Below are 11,542 nucleotides of genomic sequence, written 5' to 3'. Positions count from 1 at the left end.
TGACCTTCAGATATGAGGGAGCCCCTGGGTAGAGACGGGAACCGAGTTCTCAGCAGCCGGCGCGTTTCTGAATTTGGAATGCCAGGGCGCTGGGAGCGGCGCGGCCCCGGGGGTGTGGGCTCCTCGCGTGGGGGAGCCCTGGGCCCGGCTCGGCGGGAGACACGAAGGACACGGGGTAGGAACACGCGCTTTAATGAGGCGTCGGGCCAAGGGCGCAGCAGCCCACCGGAGCTTGGGCCTGCAGGGGAGTGGCCCACGGCTCCCTTCCGTCACTTCAGGAGGCCTAACTTTTTCCCAAAACCTGAGAACGTCTCAGAGGCTTGGTTAGCAGTCTTGTCCACGGTTTCCTGGGTAGATTTGGCCACCTGGTCCAGGGCTGGGGAAGGGAAGGAAAGGGCAGGTGAGGGCAGGTGGGGAACCAGAGCCACGCAGAGGTAGGCTGGCCTGGGTCTCCAGGCAGAGGGGCTGCAGGGGAAAGGTGTGCCGGGTCTGCCCACCCTCCGGCCCTTCCGCGGGTCCCGCCTCTCCCCAGACCCGCCAGACCTTTCTGCCCAGCCTCTGTTGCCTGATCCACCACTTGCTGAGCTGCTGCTCCGGCTGCAGTCACTGAAACAAAGAGATTTAGCCTTTAGCCTCTGCTGAGGCACCATGGACCACAGGGGCGCCACCATTGCCACCACCCTCCATCTGTTCTCTAGAGTAGTCTGTCCTACAAGCTCTAGGGACAGATGCCTCAAGGTAAATAAAGTCCCTTGCACCAAGGCCACCCAGCCAGTGAAAGGCATGAGCACTTTCCTTGCCTCTGGGGTGTTCTTGTTTATAACTTTGGGCTCCTCCCCTCTGGCCTGCTTCCCATCCCCTCTCCAGGATGGCTGAGAAATTCCTGACAGAGAAGAAAGGCAGGGCGGGCAGGGCAGGCAGGGCAGGGCAGGGCAGGGCAGGGCAGGGCCAGGCTAGAGGTGGCATCTGGCCTGTGGCTGCTGCTGCTGCTGGGCATGGCCCAGGAAGAACCCTGCCTGCCCCCTTTAACTCTCCAGATGCCTGAATTCCCACCTTTAGGCACCCTTAGTGCACAGGGGCCTCTACTTTTTCAAGGCCCACTCACCACCTCCTTCACTGTGCCTCCACCCAGAGGGCACACAGTGATAATGCCAATGCCTCCGGGACAGGCAGCTTAAGGCACAGTGCAGATAGGAGGCGAAACCTCCAAGGCCAGGCCATCTCTGGGCAGAGTGTGTGCCTGTGGGGAACACTTTCCAGGGCCCTGGGCGGGTAGACTGATGGTTCAGGCCTCCAGAGATCTGACTCAGCCTTGCTTTTGAAAGGAGAGGGCTTGCCTTACCCCTACCCTGGGGTCCTGTCTGATGTAGCCAGGACCACAAAGAAAGAGCCTTTGCACCCAGCTTACAGATAAAATGAGGTCCAGAACGAGGGTGCTATAGAAAGAGGCTTCCTGGTGGCATTTTTGTCTAGGGAGCAACTGTGGGCTTTCCCTGGGGCCCTGGTGAAGGCGGGGTTGGTTTGGGTGTGGTTTGTTGACTGAGAAGTGCAGGACAGATTGGGAGCTGCAGCCCCGAGGGAAGATGAGCGGCACTGGTGGGCCCAGGGTCCCTTCACATGCCCTTCCCCCACTCCTCCCCTCCCCCAGTGTAACCTCAGGTCAGAGGGGGAAATAGCTGAGGTGGGGAAACTAAGGCTGGGGACCTGCTCGGCTGGGGTCGGGGTGGGATAACCCTCTGGCTGAGTACTTGAAAGAATTATTTTCCAGGGGCAGGAAAACTAAAAACAAAGCCCAGTGGGGGTCTGGTGCCGCCCCATCCCGCCTGGTCTTGTGCGCTGAGACCCGAGTGGGCAGAGGTCAGCCTCAGGGTGGCAGAGTTCGCCCTCTCCGTGGACCTTCACCCCAAGGCCCGGGGGTGGGGCGGGGTGGGGCGCTCCCCGCTCGCCCGCGCAGCCTCCTCGGACTGGCTCTAGCGACGCACAAGGGGCAGCCGGGCTCCCGGGCACCGCTGCCCCTCACTCCCACCCCCACCCAAGGGTCGTCTTGGGGTGGGAGCCCGGAGCAGCCCCGGCTTCTTAGGGGAGGGCCCGCCCCGAGCCTGAGCCCCCAGCCCGCTTCCTGGCCGGGCAGACCCCACCCCCGCCGCGTGCCCCTGCGCAGACCCCACCCCCGCCGCGTGCCCCTGCGCAGACCCCACCCCCCGCCCCCTGCCCCTGCGCAGACCCCACCCCCCGCCGCGTGCCCTGCGCAGACCCCACCCCACGCCGCGTGCCCTGCGCAGACCCCACCCCCCGCCCCCTGCCCCTGCGCAGACCCCACCCCCCGCCGCGTGCCCTGCGCAGACCCCACCCCCCGCCCCCTGCCCCTGCGCAGACCCCACCCCCCGCCGCGTGCCCTGCGCAGACCCCACCCCCCGCCCCCTGCCCCTGCGCAGACCCCACCCCACGCCGCGTGTCCCCGCGCACACCCCAGGCCGCCCCGTGCCCCCGCGCAGACCCCACCCCGCCCCGCGCCCCTGCGGACGCCCCCGAGCGCGCCCTCACCCGCGTCCTGGGCGGCGCCTTCCACCTGCTGCTTCAGGTCCTGCAAGCCCTTGCTGGCCATGGCTGCGAGGTCGGCGAGGTCCTCACGGGTAGCGGGAAGGATGTTTGATCTCGCTCACGGCGGGACTGTGGTTTTTAAAAGGAGCCCCGGGGCGGCCCGCCCTGCGACGGGGTGGGGGGTGGGGGTGGCGCTGGGCGGTTCCCAGCAGACGGGCTGGAGGCGTGACCGGCCCTGCTCCAGGCTCGCGGGCCCCTGGGACATCCTGGCCTCAGCCGGTCTTTGGTGGGAAACAGAGACCCATCCACGGTCGGAAGAGGGGCTAGGAACTGCAGAGGGGCTGGGGGCAGGAGGGGGGCACACACACCTCCCGCACCCCAACGGCTTGCCCCCTCCCTCACCCACCCAGAGGATCCCGCCAAGACGTGCGTGGGGTCAGTGCCAGGTCAGGATGTCAAGAAATTAATAGTAGCAGCTGCCTTTAGTTGAGAATTTACCTGTGCCAGGCGCGTTTCGAACGCTTTCAAGCCTCTGGTATAATCCTTACCTCCTCGTGAAATGGGTATTACCGGTTTATAGGAAGAAACAAGCTCAGAGAGGGGGAGAGAGAGGGGTACGTCCTCTGCCCCCAGAGGGTGAGTCACCAGCGCCCTGGGGACGGTCAGCCCTGGCAGGCGTTCGGAGACTGGCGAGGGAGTGCAGGATGCCGGGCCCCAGGGACTGCAGAGCCACTCTCGACTCTGGAGGCGCAGCCACTGCGCACTTCAGGGCAAAGGCGGAGGCTCCCCTCTCCTGAAGCTCCGGGAAGCCCCGCCTACCAGGCCCACTCCGCCAGCCCGCATCCTACTGCAACGCGGGCGGGTCAGGGAGGGAGCCAGGTAGGGAGAAGGGACACCCAGCGACTGGCTGCCACCACATGCTGGGCTGTGAGCCTGGGCCCAGAGTACATAGGCACTGCAGGAGCCGCCTAAGGGCACATTGGGGGGCTCTGGGAACCCATCCTGGCCACTGTCCTAGGCCTGCCAGCCTTCCTGAAATCCCACCCGAAGCACCAGGCGCTTTAGCCTAGAAGTCCAGTTAGCTCCTCGCTGGTCTCCTGAGGCTGTTTGGCATCAGGCCTGAATAGAGAGATGATAATAGAGATCTCGAGTGGCCCTTAAGCACAGGCTCTGGAGTCAGACCTCTTGGCTCAACTATCCCCTAGGGCAGGTCCTTTAATCCCTCTGAGCCCCAAGGGTCCCTACCCTTGATGTTGGGGGAAACAGTGTTACAGTAAGGATTAAATGGGCTGAAGGATGCCCCAAACTCAGCCAGGGCTCTTCAAGAGGGGCAGGGTACCCCAGGAGCTTCTCTAACAAGGGGAGGGATAGGGAGAGGGCAGTTACTCCTCTAAGGAAGTCAGGTGCAGCCCAACAGACTTGAGAGCACGTGTGGGGGTTTAAAGTGTACTGCAGGTACCTGGAGTTGCGACGGTCTTCCTGGACTGTGCAGATCTTGATGTTTGGCACTTGACCCCAGGAGCAGGCCCTGAGTATGTATATAGGGTTGGGGCAAGCAGCAGGCTCCTTCAACTGAGGCAGAGGGCACTGGGAGCATGGTGAAACACTGTCCCCAGATGCCAGGTCTAGGTGTGCACCCCCCCTTCCCAGTCACCTGAGTGGCCCAGCTCCTCCCCACTTTCTCTTACAGCCTAAGGAGCACTCTGGCACACCCAGGCCCCTGCTGGCCTCCTTCTGGGCATGCACAGACTGCTGATATGCCTGTCTGGGCCTGGGCCTGGGAGCGGGAATAGCCTTGACTGTCCCAGCCTCTTGCAGGTCCTTCACACCTCCCATGGCAGGATTTGGAGGGCTGGGGGACTAGCAGCCCCTGCCCCTTCCTGCCTCATCAGCAGTGGATGTCCATGGCCAGCAGGCTGGGATATAACCCAGCTCAGCTCTGCTTGCTGGGTTTCTAGCCCCAAGGGGTGCCCTTGACCCCTGCTCCCCACCACAGAGGCAGGATGGGAAAATAGTGTGGACTCAAGCTCTGACTCCAGCACCCAGGGCTGGAGGCCTGGAACAAGTTACTTACCTGCTCTGAGCCCAAACTGGGTATGAAAAGAGAGGCAACCCCTCGTCTCTGCTCGGCCACCTAGGAACAAACCTCCAGGGTGTGATGCCAATAGCACTTCCGGTAGGACACCGACCAGCCCCATCCCAGGCTATTTTAATACCTGGGGAGTGGTGACACCTGCCATCACGAGCCCACAAAGTCAGGGTGGCCTTAGCAGAGCATGGGAGTCATTAAAGAGAAAACCACAGGCCAAAAATGGTGTCACTTGTGCTAAAACCTAGATTTAATACCTGATTAAATTGCAGTTTCAACCTCCCAGAAACGTAATCTTAATCATCCAGTTTGGAGTTTTCTGGTCAAGCACCATTAAGGTCATCTCCACCCCCTAACCCCCAAAGATGAGGCAATCTGCATGACAAAAACCCTTCCGGTCTCTTCCCCCAGGGAAGAGATATCCCTGCCCCCAAATCCTTTTTTTATTTTGTCATTGCTCCCTTGCCCCACCCTTCTTCCTCTAAAAATCTTCAGTTTGTACCATCCCTCAGAGTGCCCTTCCTTGCTATGTGGGATGCTGCCCAATTCATGAATCACTTAATAAAGCCAATTAGATCTTGGTTGAATTCTATGTGTGTTTTTTAACAGAGTCAACTGAGTGGCTCTGGAACAGGGCCACCTGGGCTTCACCCAGGCCCACACTTCCTAGCTGTGTGCCCTTGGGCAACTTATTTAACCTCTCTGTTCTTCAGTTCATTCTCTGTGAAACTGAGATCAGGCCAATTATTTGTTCTGAGGATTAAGTGTGGTAAAGCTCTCAGAACTGTCCTGGGAGGAGCTCAACAAACATTCATTTCTACTGTTTCTCTCAAGGCCAAGGCTCATTCTCGCTCATCTCAGCTGGTGTGTTTTCTGATGGTACTGGACAGACTCCTTGGCGCGGGAAGGTGGGAGTTTGCTGCTGGGTGGGGCTCGCTCGAGGAGGAGGGAAGACTCCTGGCTATGGGTTTAGACTTCACATCTTTGAAAGTTACCGTCTACTCCAGGGAGGGGTGTTAGGTGTCCCTTTCTCAGAAAGGACACTGGAGCCAAAAACACATGGCAGGATGGCCCAGGACACCCACACTCACCTTCTGTTGTCAGGGTCCCATTCCCGGAGGCTGAGCTAAAGCTCAGACCTGGAGGCATTCAGTCTCATGCTCCTGAGGACTGCCTGTCCTGGGAGCCCAAAGCAGGGCCGCCTCCTCCAGTGAAAAGGCAAAGATGGATGGATGGGGGCGAGAGGAGCTCCCTAAAGGCAGTGCCTGCTTTCAGCAGGTTCCAGAAATGCCCAGGGTGTCCCTGTAGGGCACCTGGTCCCAGATCAACAGGCTGGCCCAACTTCTGTCCCCAGGGGGCCCAGAGGGCATCTTCAGGAATGAGGCAGCATACAGAGGGAGTGCAGGCGAGCAGGGCCAGGTGTGGGGACTTGAGCTTTATTTAAAATCGTTAAAAAGAAAAATGTACAGCAGCGAAGGACCAGAGGCTGGGAGGACGAGGGAGGGAGAGATGAGAGTGGCGGCAGCAGGAGAAGACAGGCCTGCGGGGCTGGGTGCGGGCATGGGAAGCGTGGGCCACCCGAAGGTCACGCTCTAGGGCTAACTAGCACTCCAGTGCTGGGAGGGCATGGGCTCCAAGGGTGGGCTTCTGCGGCTGACTTGCAGCCCTCTAGTCTCCCCAACTCTTGGCCTAGGAGAGAGAATGACCTTCACACACAGCTCTGGGCCCCCAGCCCTCAGTGGCCACCCTGAGCGGGGCAGGGACAGGAGTCCTCTATAGCCCTCTGCCCTGAGGGCTCAGTCGAGAAGGGACCTCACACTTAGGCTCAGGGGGCTACACTAGGTCAGGAGTCCTCCCTGAGGGCTCTGGTTCCCCAGGAGGCAAGCAGAGAGTCTGTGAGGAATGGGGGTCCCTGCCTGAAACCTCCTCTGGTAGGAGGCTTGCCCAGGGCTCCAGGTGTAGCTCAGGAGCCCAGCTCCTACCTCTTCGGCCACTTCCTCTCCCTCTTTGGCTGCCTCCTCGTCCTGGGGTGGGGCAGGCTGCTTCAGTTCCTCCTGTGGGGAGCAAAGGGAATGTGGGACCATGTGGAGGGCACCGTGCCCCCAGCTGCCCTGCATCCATGGCCTCATCTCCCCCGGCCTCAAAGGTGGGCAGAGGCCCTCATCACCTTGCTGTACATGATGGGCCAAGGTGAGGGAGGTGCGAGGGCCAGACTGCCTGTGGGAGTGATGATCACGTAAGGGCCCCCGTGAGGGCTCTGTCTGATGGTGCCAAGGCCTCTGGGTACCAAATACCTTGGAGTCCAGCTTTACCTCTGCAAGCTGATGCTGAATTCCTGTGTAGCCCCTGGTTGGGCCTCATTGAGGAAGCCTAGTGGGATGGGGTAGGTGGGGTGGGCAGTGGCCCCTGAAGCCCTAGGCCTGACCCCATCCTCAGTGTCACGGAATCACATGATCATACGCCCTTGTCCTCCTGAGTCCCCAGAAGGCACTAAGAGAAGGGACATATCACTGTTCACACCGGTACCCTGAGGCCAGGAAGCCAGGTGTCTAGCTTGAGGCCTGAGAGCTCAAAGCAGTGGGGCTGGTAAGGACCAGGTTGGCTTGCCCCAGGCCCTCCCCGCCCGAGTAGCATGAGTGCTTCCCTCTTTCCTTCTCCGTGCCTCCTGGATGGGCCGGTTCTTGGCCCAGGCTGGTCTGGTTGGGGCCTGCGGGGGTTACACTGTCCTCTCACTTCTGTCTCCTACCCCCATGCCCAGCTGGATACTTGCCTGAGATGGAGACCTGCCTAGCGGAGGTAGTGTGACAGCTGATGGGCAGGACCAGGCCGGGTGATCAGCACGTGTACCTCTGAAGGGTCTGTCACCTCCATGCTACCACAGGACCATCCTGCCCCTTAGTGGACTGGGGCATAAAAGGGCACCAAACTATGTCCGCCAGAGTTGGGGCGGGCTCTTCAGGTGAGGGGTGGGGAGTCACCTGCTTAGTCCTGCTGCCCCAAGGCAAGCGCATGTGTCTAGTGGCGGGAGCAGTCAGATAGGCAGTGCTGCGACCTTCCTGGAGGGTTCACTGGAGGGTGAGTTGTGGCTAGCCTGGGGTGGCTCCAAGGGCTCATTAGCCCTTCTCCAAGGTCAGAGAGGAGTACCCAAGCAGCCAGGCCCCACCCAGGGCCTCTTTTGTTGGGAGTAGGGGAGGGAGAGGTCTGGCTTGTCCTGCAGCACATGTGGGTCCTGCCCAGAGGCACTGATGAAGGTGATGATGTGCTCACCTCCCTTTGTTGGGTGCTCACCATGAGCCCATCCTCACGTCTTCCTGGGGGCCATTTCCCTGTAAGACATACTCTTACCCCTTCCCCATTTTAAAGATGAGGAAATGGATGCCCTTGCCGGGTGGCTAAGTTGGTTGGGTGTCATCAAGTGTACAGAAAGGTTGCCAGTTCGATTCCCAGACAGGGCACATACCCAGGTTGTGGGTTCCATCCCTGGTGGAGGTGTGTATGGGAGGCAGCCAATCGATATTTTGCTCTCACATTGATGTTTCTCTCTCTCCCTTCCCCTCTCTCTAAAAAAGTAAAATAAAATAATAAAGTAAAATTCTCAGGTGAGAATTAAAAAAAAAAAGATGAAGAAATGAGGGTCCAGAGAGGTTGAGTAGCCTCCTGAGGTCATAGCATTAGGAAGGGGCAGAGCTGAGAACTAGGAGAGGGAGCAGCTGCCCCTCCAAGGTCATGGAGACCCTGGAAGCAGATGCCTATGTGCTGCCCTCAGAGCCAGGGGCAGGGCTACCACTCCCCTGCCCCTCACCCACTCCCAGAGCCGGGATTCTGAGTGCTGGGTGCCCTGGGCAACTTGTACCAGGTAAGGGAGCTTTCTAGAGGATAGCTTCAGACAGAGCTGGAGAGAGCCCTCTGGACTGGGATCCTGCCCTCACTACGACCTTACACTCTGAGCCGCTATCAGTCGGAGCACAGGCTGCCCTGGGGCACAGGCTGCCCTGGGGCACGGGCTGCCCTGGGGCTTGCAGGCTCGCCACGTCCCCATGGGCACGTTGCTTAGTCTCTCTGGGCTTCATTTCCACATCCTGTTTTGTGGGGCTTTGTGCTGATTCAATGAGTTAATATGTGTAAAACACTTCAAACAGAGCCTGCTCTGCGGGTGCTGGGATGTTTTACTGGCCAGCCTCCACTTCCTGGGAGTTCCCCACTGCTCCTGTGCTCTCTCCTGTGGGCAGCACACAGACACAGGTGCACAAGCACACACATTCACATTCTCGGGCACACACTGAACATGCACACAAAGGCAGAGGAGGAGGGCGGGGTCAGAACCTCAGTTTCCCATCACCAGGGGGTGCTGCTTCCCAGCTCCTCCTGGGAGGAGGTGGCTGCCCACAGGGGGCAGGGGAGAGCATGGTCACTGGGCTGGTGGTGACTCCCTGGTGTCCACTGTCTGGACGCTGCCTGTCACCATGTGAGGCCCACAGGACCCTGCATTCACTAGTCAAATGTAGTATATCTTAAAAGCTTAGCGCCTATAAGAGGGTGTGGTTTTGAGACTCACTTTCTGATTGGGTCTCAAACTGCCCCCTCACAGGGGTGGCTGTGGAGACTCTGCCTGAATGGATGTGAAAACACAAAGCACAGATCACCAGGCCCCTAAGTCCCTGTTTCCCTGTACATCAGTAGGGTGATAATGCGTCCTCCCCAGCTGGCTTCCCTGGGGCCCAGAGGAAAGGATGGGACTGGTCTGACAACCAGGGCTGGGGACCAGACCTCACCTTGCGCACCACTCCGGAGGTGACTGCGATGTTCTCCGCCTCCTCCACGGTCTTGGTGGCCACGGTGTTGACGCTGCTGACCACTGCCTCACTCACAGCGTTGGCCTGCTCCTTGGTCTTCTCAGCCACTGTGGGAGGACTCTGGCTGGCCTAGGCCCTAACCCCTCCCTACGTGGGCCTGGCCTGCCTAAGTCAGACCTGAGCAGCCCCTCTCCCAGGGAACTTGAACCTCTGGCTCTACCTGAGAGCCTAGACTGCCCCCTTCCTGGCACCAGGGGAGCTCTGATGATTGTGAGGCCAACCCTGGGTCTAGGCTCAGGTTCTGAGGGTCTGGGTCCATGTACAGCTTGGGACCCCAGTTGGGAGGTAAGGAGGACCCTGATCTTGGGCCTTTAGTACCAGGGTGCAGAAGTCCCTGGAAGTCCCAACCCCTATACCTCCGGTCCTGGGGCTCCTCACCTGAAGTCACGCTCTGCACGACACCCTCCTTGGTCTTGGCTCCTGGGGAGGAAATGGAGGCGTCAGCCCAGACCCACTCCTAGTGCTGGGAATGGAAATGTCAGGGCAACAGAACAGCTGGACAAGCTGTGGGGTCATTAATGGGTGAGGATGATGTCTGGAGAATGGCAGTCCCTTCAAAGGCTGTTTCCCGCTGTGTCTAAGAAAGGGGGCAGATGGGAGGTGGGCAGGACAGGATGGAGGGATGAAAGGGACAGGGCCTGAGGTGGGGTCTGGGTCACGTATGGGTGTGGCCTGGGCCTCAGAAGCTGCAGCAGGACAGGGCTGCGGACAAGAGCTGAGTCATCAGCTCTGCCTCCTTTTCAAAGGGAGCCGAGGGGGAATAGGACTAGACAGGACACTGAGTCTGAGTCTCATCTCCCCCATCCCACCCATTCCCTCTGAGTAGGGTGGAGACCTGTGGCCTGGTTACTGAGCACCTGCCAGCTCCGACTGCGGGGTCTCCAGGCTTCTTGTCTGAGTCAAGGGGCCTGCGGTGATGCGGGAGCAGGGGGCATTTGTGCGTGCATTTGTGTGCACACAAACAGGTGTGCCTCAGAGCTGGGTACCCTCTTGCTCTCCTGCCCCAGAGACTCCTGGGGCCCTGAGGAAGTCCAAACAGACACTGATGTGTGCAGGAAAATGGGGGTGTTTCAGGGCCTGGAGACCCTGACTCAACGGCCAGGTTCTCATTCCCTCCCAAAATGCCACCCTGGGGCTGGGGGATAAGGTCAGACCCAAAGTAACTGGGCGTCCCAGTCTCCAGCCCCCGAGCTACTCCCTCTGCCCCGCCCAAACTCACCCACATACATGACACCCTCCTTGGTCTTCTCAGCCGCTTCCGTCACCCCCTGCTTGGTCTTCTCCACAGCACCCACCACGCCCTCCTTGGCGATGGAGAAGCCCTTCTTGAAGACATCCATGGTGGTGGCCGGAGCGGAGCCGCCTCTCCCTGCAGCTGCGGCTGGAGCGGGCGGTGGTGCTGCCGCCGCTTACTGACGCCGATGAAATATTGACGATGCAGCGGCTGGCCTGTGGAAGCCCAGCCAGTCTGGGGGTGGGGACGGCGGGAGGAGGGAGGAAGGGAGGGAGAGACGGAGGATGGAGGCTGGCAGCAGGGTCCCGGTCCCCTGGGCCCCGCTGGCTTAACGCTTCCCTCCTGCCCCGCCTTCCCCGGAGGGGCTGCAGGGGTCTGGACCCCTCGTTATCCATGGCTGCTTTTTATTCATTCGCTGTCCTTCCCACCCACAGGGGCTGCCCTGGCCAGGAACCCTCAGGCCTGGGACTGTTGTGTCTGTGACATCCGGGGCATGTGGGTAGGAGCCTTTGCTACCAACATCCAGGTAAGGTAGAGGTCAGGGCCCTGTTGGCCTGTCAGGCAAGAGTGGCCAACCTTCCAGACCGGCCTGGGCTGCCCAGACACTCAATATGGAGCCCCATCCTAGGGCTGTGGCAAGGATAAGTGGAGGAGCTGCGACAAGGCCCACAAAGGCTTTCCCATGCCCTGGCCTCTGGTGACACGCTGTATGGCCCTCAGACAGCTCCGTTCTCCCTCTGAGCCTCTCCCCACCTGTTGGCTCCCACAACCCAAGGGTGACAGGCGCTGAGCAGGTATGAAGTGTCCCCTACTTCTTGGCCACCA

At 60.2% G+C, this 11,542-nt stretch overlaps 2 protein-coding genes across 2 annotated transcripts; both read right to left on the bottom strand.

Moving 5' to 3' along the window:
• Positions 1–240: 240 nt before the first annotated feature.
• On the bottom strand, positions 241–2,605 carry ADIRF (adipogenesis regulatory factor). Its single transcript, XM_087824102.1, has 3 exons — positions 2,545–2,605; positions 544–606; positions 241–376 (listed from the first exon to the last, which is right to left on the bottom strand). The coding sequence occupies exons 1-3, from the start codon at positions 2,603–2,605 to the stop codon at positions 270–272; spliced, it is 231 nt and encodes a 76-aa protein (XP_087680228.1). The 3' UTR covers positions 241–269.
• Positions 2,606–6,298: 3,693 nt separating this feature from the next.
• On the bottom strand, positions 6,299–10,823 carry SNCG (synuclein gamma). Its single transcript, XM_016214736.2, has 5 exons — positions 10,703–10,823; positions 9,862–9,903; positions 9,403–9,530; positions 6,613–6,684; positions 6,299–6,319 (listed from the first exon to the last, which is right to left on the bottom strand). Exons 1-5 carry the CDS (start codon positions 10,821–10,823, stop codon positions 6,299–6,301), a joined length of 384 nt encoding a protein of 127 aa, XP_016070222.2.
• Between the last annotated feature and the right edge of the window lie 719 nt (positions 10,824–11,542).

Source organism: Miniopterus natalensis, chromosome 14 (genome assembly GCF_054644295.1).
Source record: "Miniopterus natalensis isolate mMinNat1 chromosome 14, mMinNat1.hap1, whole genome shotgun sequence".
NCBI classification, from domain to species: Eukaryota; Metazoa; Chordata; class Mammalia; order Chiroptera; family Miniopteridae; genus Miniopterus; species Miniopterus natalensis.
This window is presented reverse-complemented; position numbering and strand designations above follow the sequence as displayed.